The sequence below is a fragment of the Magnolia sinica genome, chromosome 9 (assembly GCF_029962835.1).
Source record: "Magnolia sinica isolate HGM2019 chromosome 9, MsV1, whole genome shotgun sequence".
NCBI classification, from domain to species: domain Eukaryota; kingdom Viridiplantae; phylum Streptophyta; class Magnoliopsida; order Magnoliales; family Magnoliaceae; genus Magnolia; species Magnolia sinica.
The window spans coordinates 2,324,552-2,342,301 of record NC_080581.1 but is presented as its reverse complement, the minus strand read 5'-3'; the positions used below and the strand labels follow the sequence as shown (position 1 = coordinate 2,342,301).

Genomic DNA, 17,750 nt, shown 5'->3' with positions numbered 1-17,750 from the left:
GACACAGAATCTGAAAAGTCCACGTGATGCGGCACTCCTTGAAACTTCTGACGAACCCAACTTTTCACCCCACACAAAACTCTGGTGGGCCATGGAAAAAGAAATAGTTTTCTCCATTGATTTGCATTGAAATAGTTTTCTCCATTGATTTGCATTTCTCTTTGCCATTGCCTATTAGACTTTTGAATCAGGCTGAAAATTTAGAGTTTTAAGGGCGCCGCATTCCTCTCTCTGTATATAGAGAGAGGAATACTCACCTGCATACCTTCTTACTTGAGCGCCTTTGCAAACATGTCATGGGCACAGAATCTGAACAGTCTACATGATCACCTTTGCACATGTCATGGGCACAGAATCTGAACGGTCCACATGATGTGGCACCCCTGCAAACCCTAATGGGCCAGCTGCTGGTTACGTCCGAACCTAGCCCAATTGAAAAAGGTGCTTGAATTTTAGGCACGAGCCCAGCTCTAGTCTGGCCTGAGGGCCGGACGGGCCAACCTGACCCATTGACAGCCCTACTTCACATGCATATTTACTTCGAAGTATTAGTTGTTATTGGTTTTTTTTTTTTTTCCAGGACAAATAAGAACCATGTAAACGTAGGGCCCTTCATTAAAGATTGCTTTTTTCTTGAAAATCATGCCTATCCGCTCATTCAGAGGTCCACACATGTACGTTAAATCAAACCATTGGTTACCCATTAATTTCTATGGCGTGGTCCAGAATTTTGGGTGATGAGATGATGATAACACTCATAACAGTGTAACTCATGCTCATTGAGTACAGAAAGTATGACCTGTTCCTCTGCTTCTTTCAACCATCCATTTGTAGGCCAGTGATTTGAACGTTAATGGGTGGTTTTTCTTAGCTATGTATGAATGGTATTGCCATCCAAATAACATCTAAAGGTTTATATAACCAGGCGGGGCCCACTTGAGGTACCAGTCCCCATACAACCTCACAAGATTATACATTACACGGAGGAAGTGTATGATGATCCAAGCCATTCATTCATTCACCATGAGGCATCGTGAAATGGCCGGGCTGTCACAATGATCAGACAATTGCAGCTGTTGTCGAAGCTGTTGCACAAAACCAATGGCTGGATTTTAGCAATTCCAGTACACCATTTTTCTCAATAGTTAGGATCGTCCAATCACTGTGGGCCCACCCGTGATTGTCCTCAATGAATATGGACCATCGTACGGTGAGGGTGATCACAAAATGACCCAACTCATTAACTGAAAATTTTTGCCGCCCTACAAAGTAATACACCATTACAAATTTACAACCCATTCATTCCCAATATGCCCCTCTCACCCAGTTGTACGCTACAACCCTTTTCTTTCAGAATCTTTGTTTCCAATTTTGCCCTTGCATTTTTCATATATATACCTTCAAAGGGCAAAATGAGATGTGAAGACAGGTTGTAGGCTAACTAAACCTACAGCTGATTGTAGGCAATCATATTCACCTACAAACGGTACAGCCCATCTTTGCAAGCATTTCTCAAGGGCAAAAACGGAAACAAAAATCTGAAGACAAGAAACAGCCTTTCTAAGCACACGGGTACTCTAAAGCTCCTGTACACCCTCACACAAGCCAGCATGGCACATGTGTTTGAAATCTAATCCATCCATAAGGTTGGTCTTACCTCCTACAAATTTTCTGGTCCAATGTGCAATTGGCCGCAAAAACTGGAAACAGGTGGACGTGTTAGAAAACTTCATTTCAGAGCTGTACATTTGTTTTGCAAACTGTGGCCCACCTGATCAGTGGATCAACCTGATTCTTGGGCTAGGGCATCAACATAATGTTGCCGTTCTGATGGATGGATTGGATCTCAGACCTATCATACCATGCTGGCACACGTGAGGCATGTACATGTGCTTTATTGAGAACATAGGCTTAGCAAAAGGAAAATGGGTTGTACCATACTTCCAGTTGCAGGTGATCAGTTCTCTATATTCTGCACAGTACAAGGACGAAAAGAAAGAAAGAACATTCTCATTCACCATTTCACCACCACATTTTTTCATTTGCACTGCATGCACTCATTTGATTATCACTTCAATCGGCATCGGAAGCTTCTCATCCTGCAGTGATTGAAAAAAAATGCAGAATTTCTTAAAAAGATGTAATATTCAGAAGCTTCTCATCCTGCAGTGATTTTTTTAAAATGCAGAATTTCATAAAATGATGTAATATTCGGAAGAAGTAAAAAACTGCTAATTCAATTGTCTAAATACAGACGACGCTATTCTCGCATGTGATAGAAAAAGGTGCCCACATGCGTTGTTGCGCTTTGATTGGTCGCATAGGCAGCCAGCTGAGTAGAACAAGGTGCTGACCTTCAAATGCAGGGGCCCCACTAATGCAAACCAATTTACATGGGTAGAATTGCAGAATACGATTCCTGCAGCTGATCCCAATTAGTTGGGACATGGCTTAGATGGCTTAGACCACGACGAAGAGGATGACCACAACGATGATGAGTAGCCATCTTTTTGGCAAAAGCCGAGGCTCGTCGATCTTTGAATGTAAGAAGGCTAAATAATCAGCGGGGGCAGTACAAGTCACTTCTAGTCATGCAAAATCATGCTGACTCAACAACACTCGCTGTCAGTCAGAAAGGAATTGTCAACGATCCAAATTCAAAGGGTGAAATCAGATCTTCAAATATGGTCAAAATAGTGTCATTTTCGGGCCACGTTCCATCTACAGATGACAGTCAGGCCCGAGATTTGGATGGTCTGCAGGATTTTGTTAATTTACGATGACCCATACCATAATACCAGACAGGACTGGTCTTCCACCTCCTGAGTGCATCTTAAATGACGGTATGAACCATTCATGTTCTGGATTCTGTGATACCGGCATCCTAAGAAACATTTGTTGAACGAGTGATTGTATATGAAGATGAATATTTAATGGCCTATATTCAATTCCAAGATTCAAACGTCAGGATCATCAATGAAGCATGATTATAAGATCATAGCTTCTATATGGTAGTAATGAGAACCGTTCATCCAATGGTGGAAACCAGCCACTGTGCCATATTGTGGTACAGGGACACTGACACTGTACCCTAACAAAACCCTGGTCTGCATCATAGTTCGAAAACTTGAAAACCCAACTCGACTCAATGTTCAGTCAGGTAGGGCGGACTCGAAGATTCGACCTTACTCGACTCGATAGTTAGAAATTTATAAATTAGAAATGTTAGGAATTTCTATAAATTAGAAATGTTAGGAATTTAGGATCTCTCTCTCTCTCTCTCTCTCTCAATTCCTAACCCTTGGGGTTGGCTATATTTGTAACTTTCTTTTCTTCTTTTCTTTTTCTTTGCTGCCTTTTGGCTTTCTAAATAAAAATTTCAATTCTCAAATGAAAAAAAAATTCTAAAATAGTTAGTATCAGTATAAAGAATATAAAATAGAAATTCAACAAATCAAACCATTGGATGACACCCTGGTTAAGTGTGCCTCTCCTCAATAAAAGCTGTGGGATTGATTCCCCTCATCAACCTTTTTTAAAAAATAAAATAAAAATAACATTGTGATTCACTAGGTGACTCAGTTCAAGTCAACCACAAGTCGTGAGACTTCTTGAGCTAGCATCTAGTCAGATGCAAGACCAAGTTTCCTAGTGACTCGGCTCAAAATCTTGTCGAGTCTAGTTGACTTGGCCGAGTTTCAAGTTGAATCAGCAAGTTTTAGAACTATGGTCTGCATTGACGAACACGCTTGCTTGCCATGCACACTGACTGAGTTGCCATCATTTAGCAAATGTTGGGAAACACAAAATGAGGCATAATCATCACAGGCCAGCTTGGACCTATTTGTTTTGGCCTGTCATGGGCCCAAGCAAGGCTTGGACAGACATCAGCCACACCCGGTGACAGCCCTAGTAGTTGTCTAGCCAATCAAAGTGTCACTCATTTCAAAGGGCCCTGAAAACATGCATGCACAAAGGAACTTGCCTGTCCATTCAAGAAACTAAAATTGCAGTAATAAGGGATCATCCTGATTTTGAAACAACATCTAATTCACTGGTGGTACACTCATACCTGGGTAAAATAGCTTGATTGTCAGCATGTGGAGAGTAGCAATGCTAGTGATGGTATTTCTGTCCTTTGAGAATAGTCCATGCTCTAAAGAATCACATCCGTCAATTTATTAGCAATGAAGAATGTCATAAAAAGGAGAAGATTTCTGCATATGTATAGAAAATACACCTCAATTTTCTGGTTTGGGATAAGATAAAAGCCACTACCATAATCCCATTTTCAGAAATCAGAAAGCAGGATGGAAATCGAAAAGAAATTGAAGCTATTTTTCGGACCAAAAGTGGATTACATAACACTACATACCCAGTTTCAAACTAAAACTTATAATAACATAATGCTGAAGTCAACTTCCAAGCAATGTTCAATGGGGGGGCCAATGGGCTAAGCAGCCTGCCTGGCCCCGCTTTTTCCCAAGCTTGGACTTATTAGCTTTGGCCTAGCATGTATAGCCCAATCATTGCTCGTGCCGGTATTCGGCTTGGGACATTTTAGCTCGGCCTGGCTTGGACCAGCCTGGCCCAACTTCATGTGTACATGTTCTGTTCTACACATATGCCATTTCCAATAATCAGTTAGGCAACAAATGCATCTTGCATGCAGTCTTGGTTTTCAATTTCCCAAATGCCTATTTACATGTGTAGCCCACCTGATCAAGGTGCGGCTTAAGAACACTCACCATGGGAAATGGAGATTTGATCAATTATTAGGATGCAATTTTATTTGGCTTGGGCCTGCTGTGCTAGGCCTGTGCCAGGCTCGAGCCCTAGGCCGATAGTGTCAGGCTGGACCAGACCTAGCCAAGTATGGCCCAAACCCAGCCCACTCAACCCTAATGTCAAAAACTCATCCAACAACTTGGAATTCGGCTGAGCCGACTTGGTTTGGCACTGTTCCAACTACAGAGTCCAGTGATTGAACTTAACCAAGTGGATATTATAAAAATAAGCAGGTCGTCATTGAACTCAGAAATGGAAAAGGTGTTGCTTCAAATGTCTAAAATCATATCAAATTGGAATCAGAAGAAGAAAATAAATGAAAAGGAGCTACCTATAAAGTTGCTCCAATAGTACTATCAATGCGATTTGGTGATTTAAGACCAGGGAGGACAACCTGATCGTTACGTCAGCACGTTCACGCAATTTTTTTCCATGACCATAAGGGCCGCCAATGCAAAATGCCAGTGCTGATGATCCCTACAAGAATTACCAAAAAAAAAAAAACCATCAGAGCCAGACCATCATTCCACATATAATCCATAGAATCTACGATGAAGGTAAATTGCATGGGAAACGCATGGAAGATGCATAAAGATCCAAGGCATTCATTTGATAACTTCACCATATATGGATAATGGCCCAAAAATCATGATGCCATAAGAATTTCGTCACACTTGTGCATGATGCAATCACAATCTTGTCAGCTATGCCCATTGCCTTCTGTCAAGTGCCAAAACAGCTTCACAGTGACACGAAATTTGTTCATTTGAAAGCTTTCCCGTTTATGTTTCCAACAAGCCCAATAGTGTGCCATCATGAAGCCATAGATAGGCAATAGCCACGGCTGATGAGATTCTGATTGCATAAAATCAGGTGGTTGGAGATGATACTAGATGTGCAACTTGGGTGGGTTGGGTCAGCTAGAGGGTCAATCGTAGCCCACCCCGACCTCAAGAGAACCCAACCTGGCCCGTATTCCAACCCAAGGTGCCCAACCTGAATTCCTCTATGTTCAACCCAACCTGACCCAATCCAACCCAAGGTGCCCAACCTGAACTGAATACATGTGATTATTCCCAACCTGAACTAACCTGACCCAAATTTGCTCAACCCAAACCCAACACGAATTCAAACCAGGTTGGTGTCTTCCAACCTGAACCCAACACCAAGACCTTAACAGCCAGACCCAACCTGACCTGAACTTGGGTTGGGTCAATCAGGTTCAGGTTGACCCGAACCCAAGTTGCAGCCCCAGTATATACAAAATTTTCCACATCCATCAAGAAGTTAATCTATGGCTTAATTGTAGCCTTGAAAAACATGGCATCAAAAAATAATCCTACAGAAACATTAGAATTGCATGATGATGTGGCTTTGCCTGTCTCAAATGTTTGTCTTGGCATTTGATATTTTTATTAGTATCAAATACATAAAAAATAAAAATGAAAACAGCACACAAATTCCTGGTTTCATGTTACAAAGCATTAGTTAGTAAAGACATCACTCCAGTGCATGGGCTGCATATTATTGTATCTTTCGAAATTCCAAGATTAATGTCAAACACATACTGTTTGTCCAGCATCTCCCACCAAGTCAGCCATCTGCTCTGACCCAATATCTAGCCCATGCTCATCCAACAACACAACCTAAGAAAAAAAATAATCAAAAAGACAGAAGTCGAAATTCCAAAACTTCAAACAACAGCAAAAACTTTCCATCTTCACATAATGTTTAGCTTTTTAGTACTGAAATGGTTAAAAGTTGCAAATTGTTCAAAATAATAAAAGACAAGAATATGTCACAGACATGGACCTTACACCCACAGGAAAAATGCAGTTTTGGATTTAATTAAATTGACAGTCTCTCAGAATTTTTTGAACAGCAATAACAGTCTCAAAATGTGCATGAAGAGACTTTTGATTGAAACCATGGCAGTTAGGTTTCATTCTCTACATGCAAAGGTTTTAATGCCATACCCAATCTTCAGATCTGATGTGCTGCATGACGATTGTGTCTTCGCCTTCAATCTGGGCATTCACATCACTGCTTGGAATGTCAGCACTAAAAGAATAACAAGAAAAAGGCTATGAAGGCAGCCAGCAAATTTCAAGGGTGTTTTTGTTTGCAAGAAATTAGACCAATTAATCATGATATTTGGTGCAACCAAACACACCCTAAAGGAAATTTTCGAATAAAATCAATGATACCTACACATAAAAATAACTGCTACGGGTAATTCTGATTAAAACAGTAGAATCATGAAATATGACTGAAATCAGATTGTTCAATTTAGCTGAATCAAGCCAACCATCCAATATGGCATAGAGTTTTTATACAATAGCATTTAAAAAGATATCTCCATGGGTGTTCATTTATGTAAATTGAGGTACTGCTTATTCTTTGTAATTGGGATAGTAATGTTCTTTTGCTTATTTTTCATTGGTGTGCTTATTGCCTATAGACAACTAGTATTCAAAACAATACTGAAAAATAATAATAATAATAATAATAACACGGAATCGTTCTTAGTGGATACTGCATAAACACTAACATTGGATGAGTAGGTGCCAAAGCAAACAACCGCTTCTAGTACAAAACAAGACAGGGGTACCTAGTATTTTTTGGATTGGATCTGATTTGGATGTCATTGATGCTGCAATAATACTTGAGCTTCTCCTTGTACTCTTCGACCAAAGATTGGATCCCTGGGGATCTCTTCTTTCCTATGGTTAGTATACGTGTCGGGAGAGCTCGCTGCCACCACAACGGCATTAATAAAGTTAAGAAAAGAATTCATTCAATGATTGCTAAAAGTCTTGATAGATTAAAATCATGAATAAACAAAGTTGAGATCTCCAAAATTACCAAACAAATGTAGAGGTCAAAAGAGAATTTTGAAAGAAAAATTTTCCATTGAGTTGTTTTGGATGAATCAATTTGAAATCTTGACAGTGACACATGGACTGACTTCTTACTTCTATTCATTTTTTGAAGTAAACCCCATTTTCCGACAGTAGATTGAATTAATTCTTTGCTCAAAAGTCAAAACTGAAGATTCATAAGTAGGATTAGACATCATTTTGCTAGCACACCTGCCTGTGCAACACATGTCTATGAGATCAAGGCAGTTCATCAGGTATACCACACCGTTTATACACTCTGGCCAAAAATCAGGCTGGTTTGCTTATCAAATGGGGCCCAACTGGAAAATGTGAACTGATCATCTTTACAGCCATCCATTTTTTTTCATGCATGTGAGGAAGCTGATGAGTGGACTGGCCTTGAGTTTTCGAGACTCCTCACCAGGGTGATTAATGCGGGGCATTTTCACACTAGGCTCGAGTGGGGTGGCCTATGGGATGCAGGGGCACACTCAGGGTGGGTGACCTGTGGAACCCATGGATTTGGAGCCCGTGTGAGGCAGGTGGCTCGTGTGAGGCAGAACCCATGGATTTGGGGCTCACAAGGAGGGTTCGGCCAAGGACCTAACCCATGGATTGGGGACCTGGGCTATGAGATAAAGGGATTAATTCGCCATGCTCTATTAGTTTGAGCTTTTAGAGCAAGTGGTTAATTGTCCTGCATCAGGGCACGTGCAAGGTGCGGTCCACCTGATGAACATTCCACACAAACAGTTGTTCCAATGGATTCTTATAGAAGAGGATCATAGGGTTGTCCTTGTCAGCATTCACACAATTTGTTGAAGTGAAGTATCTTGTAATGTGGGTCCACGGTTCAAAGATCAAGAATGTCAAACTGATGGACCCTGATATAGATAGGGAACTACTGGAACATTGTTCAGATCCAAAGATACCAATTATTTTATAGTTGGACTATTTTTCATCGAATGTGGAACATTCCAGTGCTTTCTCCCTATCCATGACCATCAATCAAAGAGTTGGGATCTTTCATAAGAAAAGAGTTTCAAGCCACACCCTACCAAAGGTGGGGACCATAAAATCAACTATTCGGAAAACTGGCATATGACCCCATGTGTACAGAATCCTTCAGATCAGCTGACCATACACCTGTGCGATCTGGCTTGTGGGCGTGGCCTTAGCTGCAGCACTCTTCATTGTACAGTGGATTATGATCTCATGTACATTGATCATTCCATCAAATAAAGAATGACAATAGGATCATTGCTTCAGTTGAATAAAACCCAAGATGGAATTTTACGAAAATGTGTTGGAAATCCGTCCTTGAATGATCAAATTAAGAAATTTAAAAAATTAATTTAATTAAACATAAAACATTAACAAGAAAATAATTGAGGCTAAATCCACTACAAAGCTTTGTATGTGAAGTTTATCCTACAACATGATGTGTGCATGATATTCAATCCGCCCATCATGTGCGGCCCATCTTTCTTCTTGGGGCCCAAAAATCAGGCCAATCCAAAACTCAGTTGCGCCACACTGTGAAAAATCATGCCTAAAAACTCTAAAATCAAGTAGTGTAGCCCCACCTGAGTTTCGATCTACCTGAATTTCGGGTGTCCATTCATCATGATGTGGCTCACCTTATGAATGGCTTGGATAGCATATGCAAAACACAATGGGCCCCACACACAATCAGAAAGGTTTTCATGGTGCGCATCCCAATCCCAACTTTTCCCCATGGAGTGGCCCACCTGAGTCTTGGATCAGTCTAATTTTTGGGCGCCAAGGAGAACATGAATGGCGGCCCGTGATGAGCGGATGGGATGCCATGCATACATCATAGTGGGTCCCACACATTAAATTATTGGTTAATCATAACCTACAAAGTGTTGTAGTGGATTCAAGATCCGGCCTCGAGTCGAGTCAGACATTTACCACAGACTGGCCTGAGTGTTTCAATCTCTGACCTGCGAGCGGTAGTAAAACATGATCCACATCGTGATTTTAGCAAAATCAGTGTCGGAATTTTTCAAAAAAAAAGAAAAAAAGAAAAAAAGAAAAGGAATTTGAACATGAAGATGTTGAAAGTGAAAGAGATGAAATAAGAAAATAAGTAGAATGCGTAGGGAGAAGATTACCTGCTGGAGGAGTTGGGTTCTTCATGTAAGAAGATAAGAGTGCTGCCATGACGAGAGAGAGAGAGAGAGAGAGAGAGAGAGAGGCGGATGAGGTAGGCAGGAACTTGAGACAGGGTATGGCTACTCCAAAGAGTGAAGGTCGTATACACCTCGGGAGCAATCAAGTTGTGGTACGGCAGGTCAAGATGTAGGCGCACGAGGAGAGGATTAGTTGCGGTCCTGGCCTCACCCAACATGGTGCGGCCCTGACCGTGGGGCCACCTTGATCTGTGAATTTTATATCCACGCCGTCCATCCAGTTTTTCAGATCACTTTAGAGCATTATCACAAAAATTAAGTAAATCCAATTATTAAGACCACACATTAGGAAACAGTGGTTATTGAATGCCCACCATTTAAAAAAAAAAAAAAACTACCTAGGGCCAACCATAATGCCCAAAGTAATGTTTATTTTCCACACACACCCTGTTGATAGGGTACAGAACTTAATGAAGGGAAAAAATAAATGTCAGCTTGATCCAAAACTTTTGTGGCCCACAAAAAGTTTTTAATTGTGAATCACCCCATTTCCTATGGTGTGGTCCACCTGAGATTGGATTTACTTCATTTTTTGGACCATACTCTGAAATAACCTGTAAAAACGTATGGACAGCGTGGATATAAATACATGCATCACAGTAGGCCCTACTGTCAGGGCCACACCTTGTTGGGTTAGGCCGGGGCCGCACCTAATCCGCCCCCGCCTGGGAACAAGTTGCTCGGGTCGGAAGCTAAGTGGGGCCCACTGTGATGTTTTCGAGAAATCCACAACGTTCATCCGTTTTGACACCTCGTTTAGGACATGAGGTAGAATAAAATGAGGCAGATCCAAAACTCAAGCAGGACACAGACAGGAAACAGTGGGGATTGAACACCCACCATTGAAACATTCGTGGGGCGGCAGAAGTTTTGGATCAGGATAATATTTTTGTGCTTTCAGTTTATCCAAGTGGAAATGAACTTATGAACGGTTTGGATGGCATATAAACGTCACAGTGGACCCAAGAAGGTCTCGACGGTAGGCATTTCCCTCCCACGTTTCTGTCGTTTGGCCCACTTAACTTTTGAATTGCATCATTTTTTTGTCTCATGTCCTAAAATGAGGTGGAAAAACAGATGGACGGGGTCTATTTCTCACAAACATCACGGTGGGTCCCACCTAGGTTCAATCCGTGATCCCATGGCTTAGTTCTATGCATGGAGCTATCAGTGCACAAGTCGACGGTAAAAGAAAATGCGACCGAGGCTCCTATGAAACGAAAGGGAAGTCCGTCCATCCAATGGCTGAGATTGTTTGATGGGGCATACTTCATCGACTCATCGGCCAGTTCAAGGTGGGGGCCACTAGATGAACAATCTTACTTACGCGCCAATTGCGCAAATGCGGAAACGGATTGGCTACTCCCCCTGCCACCAGCCCGGTGGTGGTGGTCGGTGCCCTGTGAGCCCCACCATCATGTATGTGTTTCATCCATTCAGTTCATCCATTTTTAAAGATCATTTGATGGTTTGATACCAAAACTGACAGGGATATAAATCTCAGGTGGACCACACCATAGTAAAACAATAGTGATTGGATATACACCATTAAAATCCTCCTAAGGCCCACTGTACTTATCATTTGACATCCAATATGTTGATTAGGTCTTACATGCCCAGATGAAGGTAAAAATAAAAAATCAGCTTGATCCAAAACTTTTATGGCCCCCAAAAGGTTTTTAATGGTTGACGCCCATTCAACACTGTTTCCTGTAATGTGGTCCACTTGAGATTGGGATATATCTCATTTTTGGTCTCATACCATACAATTTTATGGAAAAATATATGAACGGCATGGATGAAACACATACATCATAATGGGGCCCACAGAGCACCGACCACCAGCCATTGGCTGGTGGCAGGGGGAGCAGCCAATCCGTTTCCCGCAAATGCGGGTGAATGTGTATTATCCTCAGATCCTTCAGCACTGCCTACAACACCAGATTTATGTAGGACTCAACGTATTCGGATTGTAATATCCACTCCGCGCATCAGGCTCATCTCATCGTATTGCCCTTAAAGACCAAAAACTGGCCCTACCAAAAACTCTGATGACAAAAATAAAAAAAGGAACACTACATAATAATAAGGTGTGGACCACCAGGACTTTGGATCAGTCTAATTTCCAAACTATGGCCCACGATCAGTATGAAAATTTATTTGGACCATTTGGATTGGCACGCGTGGACACTAGTAAGCACAATCATGTAACATTTGGGAAAGTATCAAAACATGCTTGCCCCCTCATTGCAGCATATGCTTTATCCTACAAAGGTTTGTATGAGATCCGGCTCTGGAAAACGAGTTTTCACCATGGTTCTAATACTCGGTGGATTGTCTCGGCCGAATCAACTCGGTGAGATTTTGCAAACTGAGTCCATTGGAGACTCACTGGATAGCCTGACATAATAAAGTCCCATGAATTGGCATGACTCGACTGAGTCACCCAAAATGTTGATTCTTTTAAAAAGAATATATGAGTAAAGTTAATTGATGACTCGGTTGAGTCTCCGAGTTGACTGACTCGGTAAGACACTGAGTCGAGTTTTCGAGTTTCTAAACTATGATTTTACAAGTTGGGACATCATCAGGTGAATAACCATCCTCCTTCACAATACACAAAAAGCTCATGATACACAAACAATAAGAAACAAGAAGGAGAAGATATACACCATAATTCTAGTGTGATGAAGCGAATATCGCTTTCATGGTTTTATCCGCGTCTTTTGAAGACGAAGAGGGAGCCTCTGGATCCTTTTCCCAACCTGATCTTCTCATCAATGTAGGTGATCTCCAGCTTCACCTCGCTCTTGCCACCAAACTGGAACTCCAAACTCCCCACCTTCAGTTGAGGGGGCTCGAATATTACTTGTATCCATTTATCGTCAAGAACTATCAGTTTCCCTGACACCAAAAGGGAAGAAAGAAAGCCAAAATCAAAATATATATATCATTCATTATGCAACATGCTCGGATCAAATTACAAGCTATTGCATTTGGGCCCAGCTGGCTCCCTGGTGGATGGGCCAGCTGATGGATCAAAGAGGTTGCTTCAGGAGACCACACCGTGGATTTGGTGCGTCCCCTCTTGTATCAAGTGGTGTCGGAGCTAGGTTTGTTCGAGATTGATAGATCTCGAGATCGACATAGAAAGATCGCACCCTCCATCTTTGTTTCCATTCCATGGTGCGGCCTCCTCTGCTGAATCCATGGTACAGCAGTGCAGGAGGCCACACTGTGGATTCAGCACCCTTCTGCATCACTCATCCATTGATCATTAGACATGGACTTTTGGTCATTAGATATGGACTGTTGACTATATTTTTAGTTCTAACTGTCATTTTCGGGCCAATTACCAGATGGCTCTGATTCTCTAGCATGCGAATTTCATAGGATATTGCCCATCCATGCTGTGGTCCACCAGATGAATGGTCTTGACCGCATATGATAAAGGACTCAATTCTCCCAGGTATATCAAGACTCTTGGAGAGTCTGATCAATATATCTGGACTGTCATCCATTGGGTCCTCCACACATCATGGGCTACCATGAAAATCACACTGAATGGATCATCCTGCCCATCTATAGGTTGTTCTACAAGTCATGGATGGGATGGTTAGGATTGCCTGATAAATCAATTCTTTAAAGCCATAACCGATCACCATGATGGTCCAACAAATAGATGGCTCGAAGTGTTAATTGGACCTATTTATATAAATCTGACCATCCATTTTATAGCTATTGATCAGATGCTTAGAATCATCTAGTGTTTTTTTTTTGTATGGCAGACAAGGAATGTGATGGACCTAATGGACAGTCCAGACTGATCGATTGGATTATCAAAGTGTCACAAAGGGCCTGTTTGGGTACCACCAAATAAGTTACTTTTTCTACTTACAGCAGCAGATAAGTAACTTATTTTAGAGAAGTAAGTTTGGTTTATGATTAGTTATAACTTTTTTACTTAAAAGTACTTAATCACTTCAGTTAATTTTTTTTAGCTTTTCTACTTTTCATATATTGCTGAAGAGAGGCATTGGGAGAGACCATAGAGAGGAGAAGCTGATATCCTTATCAGCTTAGAAAGTAGAAACCAAGATAAGCTACTTCAAGCATAAGTAGCATATCTTAAGTAACTTAAGATCCAAACGCCCCCAAAGCAACTAAAAACACTGTAACTTGAACTGTAACAACTTGTAGAATGGATACAAACCATTTGTTTGGCTAAACAAGCATACCTTTCAAGGAAACATCTCCATCCAGGAATCCAAATAAGGAAAAGGAGACCTGGTTTCTCACAGTTTCAGGAGCTTCAACGGCCTGCACCATCTCCTTTGTTTTGAACACAAGACGACCAAATGCACTTCTGAAACCACCACCAGGTGACGTTGGCACCGAACAGTACAACACATCCCACTCTGAGTAACAGAGAAAACACATCACCTATGAAATAATGAACCCAAGGAAGATACCACAGTATATTCCACAGAATATGATGCCTTTGGCATTGAAGGAATGTGCAGAAAATGGATGAATTTTTTAAAAAATCCAAAATGAGAGCCACTATCTGCACTTGGTCCTTTTTTATTTGCATACATCTGTTTCAGAGTGGAAATTAGATATCATTTCCATTTTCAAATATGCAAGTCCCAACAGATTAATATTATAAAGCAAAGACTGATTTTTGACAAGGGAATGAAATAGGCATTTAGAATTTTGGTAAAATTTTCAAGTAGTTCTTTATACCCTATGGGTACTTTCTCAGAGATAAATCAATTCACCATCGAAAGTCCATCATTATGCAGTGGTTCGCTATCTTGGGGAATACTGGAAACACTCTTCTCACTAACCTCTACTCAATGTTGTGTTTTCTTTTCAAAATGAGGACAGATGCATTACAAACGTTTCTACTTAACATTTAACATACAAATCAACGCGTGGGGCCCTCCATGATGTTTTAATAATATCCAATATGTTCATCGTCTGCGTCCTGTATTTTTCTGCTCTGTATGCAAAAATCAGGCAAATCCAAAACTCAGATGGACCACACCAGAGGGAACTACGATCTCCACCACTAAAAACCTTCAAGATTGTATGTGGGGCGGACTGTGTTTTGTATAATTCCACTGAATCCATTTTGAAGATACATCCGACCAGGATGGATGGACATGCAAAAAATCAGGCTAGTTTAGAACTCACATGGCTGACAACGTGTGATTTTAGAGGGGTTAGGCATGATTTTAGACAGCGTGGCCCACCGGAGTTTTGGGAAGCAGGGCGAACGTTAGCATGAGATCCAGCCTCTTCAAAACTGCATGCACCATGGCCATCTTAAGGGACACAATCTTGCAGGAAAAGGTAAGGTGGCCCTTTCTCGAATTGTCTGAGTAGTTCTGTTTTTCTTTTTTTCTTTTTTCTTTTTTTTTAAATATAGAAAGCACAAGAGTTACACTCATCGTCTTGCAAACCATTTGAAATACCGGGAGGGTGGGAATCCAAGAGGACCCACATATCAATAAGAGCCATTACTTGAGTATACTTTGAAATATAAGCATGCATTTTTACTGTTTCAGATTTTTTGCCTTTTTCTCTCAAATCAAAAGGATGCCTTCATTATTTCATGGATGATTTGAAGTCCTAAAGTCATACTTAATCACTGGGAATGTGGTACTTGTACATGAGAGTCAGCCATCAGTGGGTTTTACCTCCAAATATAAGTGGGCATTTTACTGGCTCATCCACACAGTAATTTGCCAATTGCTGGGCCACTTCAGCTACCTCTGCATGCTCATCTTTAGTCAACAGAACTCCTCGGTCAGTATCTGTCACCTAAATAATAACAAACCACACTTGCACATTGCAAAATGGCCACATTGAAAATATTCAAAATGACACCTAATCCAATTACATTGAATAAGAAAATCTGCCATTCTCTTAAATAAATGTCAACAGCATAGTCCATGAAAACTCACTGCTTTTTCGATAAATCAAATTAAACTATATATATATATATATATATATATATATATATATATATATATATAAAAGTTTATTTCCATTCAAAAACAAAAAAACGAAAGGTCTATTTCAAACAGAAGGATAGCGATTGACATATCGACCCACTGCTACTCAATAAACAGTTCGAATTCAACAAACAAATCCCCATTAAATGGGGAAGGATCATCAAATCAAAGATGATCCTAACTGTCCACTTGCAGGCCATCAAAAAGACAGTTAAACTCAAGCAGTACAATCTGAATTCAAGAAATAAATGCCCGTTAATCAGAGGATAGGAGTCGTCCAATCAAATCCAATTTTGGAGCTATACCCCATCAATGGAAGGCCCACATTTTGGATAATTTACACTGATGTACATGTATTTCATGTTGCGCATTTTTAATCTTTTCCTAAACTAAAGCAAGGACAAATTTCTAGTGATAGTTCACTACTACTGTGGAAATGGTGGTAAGTAAATCATCCTAATTACATGTGGCACGCATATACAAGCCTCCAAACCATCAAAATTGCGGGGAATGTTGTGGATGTAGCATACTTAAAATTCATACTGCTCAAGCAATCCTAACAATCCAATTGCTGGCTATTCAATGAGCGGTGAAAAGTAAAATAGTGCATTGTCCCAACTCAAAAAGGAAAAATTGGACAGTAACTATCATCGAATTATTGCAATTTTTCGATTACGGGCCATCTCCAAGTCGGTTGGTGACTTGGATGATCTGGATTGCCGCACACATTACAGTAAATGAGACACCGTCATTTCCAAAATGGTGAACTCGTGTGCAGAAACTCATCAACCGTACACCTGACATACATTCCTGATAATCCTGGTAGTCAAAATCATGGGCCCCAGAGTGGATGAGATACTGCCCGATATCACAACAACGATCATAACAATTGATCTCCCAGTATTAAACAGCTGAGATCAGACTTAAAATCGTCCGATCAGGCATACCCTTCAAAACCATCAGCATTTCCTACTTCTTGATCTAAATTCGTCATAAATTGCTTTAAAATCCGGCAATTTTCAAGAACAGGAAACGAATGCAAGCAGACAATCGAGAAATCTGAGATCGAAATTGAACCTTGGAAAGAATTGAAGAAACAAGATCGTCCGAGATCTGCTGCTGCGTAGAGACCGATGCAGATAAGCTTCTAGAGATCTGATGATGATGATGAGATCGAAGGTGAGTTAAGGGAGATGAGACCAGCAGCGGATATGAAGGAGATCTGGAGCTGGAAATTAGGGTTTTGGAGTTGGGGATTTTTTCGGGGCCTCTGAAAGTAGAGAAGTGGGAGAAGGAAGCAGACGCCATTTGATTTCTCTATCTGAGGACTTTCTTTCATTCTCTTTAAATACATCTAATCCGCGGCATTCGCTCGTATTGGGCCACGTAAGCATGGAGATATTAGTGGGCCCAGCTTTTATGTGTCCGCCACGTGGTAGGTTGGGAAAGAAGGTGGATTTTGTAGGCTAGTTTCCTACAACACCTGTTACCGGGAGTTCGTGCCACACGAATCACTGTGGGGCCCACAGAGATGTTCTTGTGAAATCCACTCCGTTTGTCCTTTTGGATAGAAAATTTTAAGATGAAATGCATAAATTGAGGCAGATCCAATGCTCAAGTGGGCCACATTATAGAAACAATTGGATATGGAGACGACCACCATTGAAACCTTCCTGAGACTCACCGTGATGTTTATATGAAATCCAAACCGTTCATCAGGCGTTTACCACTAGGATGAAGGGAAGAAAAAAATATCAGCCTGATCCAAAACTTCTGTTAGCCCCGGTATGGTTTTAGTGGTGAGAGTTCAGTACCAACTCATTCCTTTGATGTGGCCCAAT

The 17,750-nt window shown here is 41.0% G+C and overlaps 2 protein-coding genes across 9 annotated transcripts; both read right to left on the bottom strand.

The window, feature by feature from the left end:
• Positions 1-1,984: 1,984 nt before the first annotated feature.
• Positions 1,985-10,085, bottom strand: LOC131256643 (putative RNA methyltransferase At5g10620). 8 transcript variants are annotated; one of them, XM_058257588.1, is made up of 8 exons: positions 9,809-9,930; positions 9,606-9,637; positions 7,400-7,542; positions 6,765-6,849; positions 6,357-6,434; positions 5,120-5,265; positions 4,073-4,156; positions 1,985-2,099 (listed from the first exon to the last, which is right to left on the bottom strand). In XM_058257588.1, the coding sequence occupies exons 1-7, from the start codon at positions 9,855-9,857 to the stop codon at positions 4,117-4,119; spliced, it is 573 nt and encodes a 190-aa protein (XP_058113571.1). In that variant the 5' UTR covers positions 9,858-9,930; the 3' UTR covers positions 1,985-2,099; positions 4,073-4,116. The 8 variants fall into 8 exon arrangements, with proteins under 8 accessions (XP_058113571.1, XP_058113573.1, XP_058113575.1 ...); XM_058257590.1 differs by having other exon boundaries at positions 6,765-6,831; XM_058257592.1 differs by having other exon boundaries at positions 9,554-9,637; positions 9,809-9,865.
• A 2,303-nt stretch (positions 10,086-12,388) lies between these two features.
• On the bottom strand, positions 12,389-17,232 carry LOC131256642 (probable plastid-lipid-associated protein 8, chloroplastic). Its single transcript, XM_058257584.1, has 4 exons — positions 16,987-17,232; positions 15,592-15,715; positions 14,125-14,304; positions 12,389-12,790 (listed from the first exon to the last, which is right to left on the bottom strand). The coding sequence occupies exons 1-4, from the start codon at positions 17,215-17,217 to the stop codon at positions 12,600-12,602; spliced, it is 726 nt and encodes a 241-aa protein (XP_058113567.1). The 5' UTR covers positions 17,218-17,232; the 3' UTR covers positions 12,389-12,599.
• Positions 17,233-17,750: the final 518 nt, after the last annotated feature.

Excerpts from the sequence above, each read along its gene's own strand:
- LOC131256643 (XM_058257586.1), bottom strand. The coding sequence starts at position 7,773 with ATGAATAGAAGTAAGAAGTCAGTCCATGTGTCACTGTCAAGATTTCAA. Across the intron at positions 7,543-7,653 it reads TTGACCTCTACATTTGTTTG|CGAGCTCTCCCGACACGTAT; the intron begins GTAATTTTGGAG and ends TTGTGGTGGCAG. Across the intron at positions 6,850-7,399 it reads TCCAATCCAAAAAATACTAG|TGCTGACATTCCAAGCAGTG; the intron begins GTACCCCTGTCT and ends TTATTCTTTTAG.
- LOC131256642 (XM_058257584.1), bottom strand. The coding sequence starts at position 17,217 with ATGGCGTCTGCTTCCTTCTCCCACTTCTCTACTTTCAGAGGCCCCGAA. Across the intron at positions 14,305-15,591 it reads ATGCCCACTTATATTTGGAG|AGTGGGATGTGTTGTACTGT; the intron begins GTAAAACCCACT and ends TCTGTTACTCAG. Across the intron at positions 12,791-14,124 it reads TGGAGATGTTTCCTTGAAAG|GGAAACTGATAGTTCTTGAC; the intron begins GTATGCTTGTTT and ends TTTTGGTGTCAG.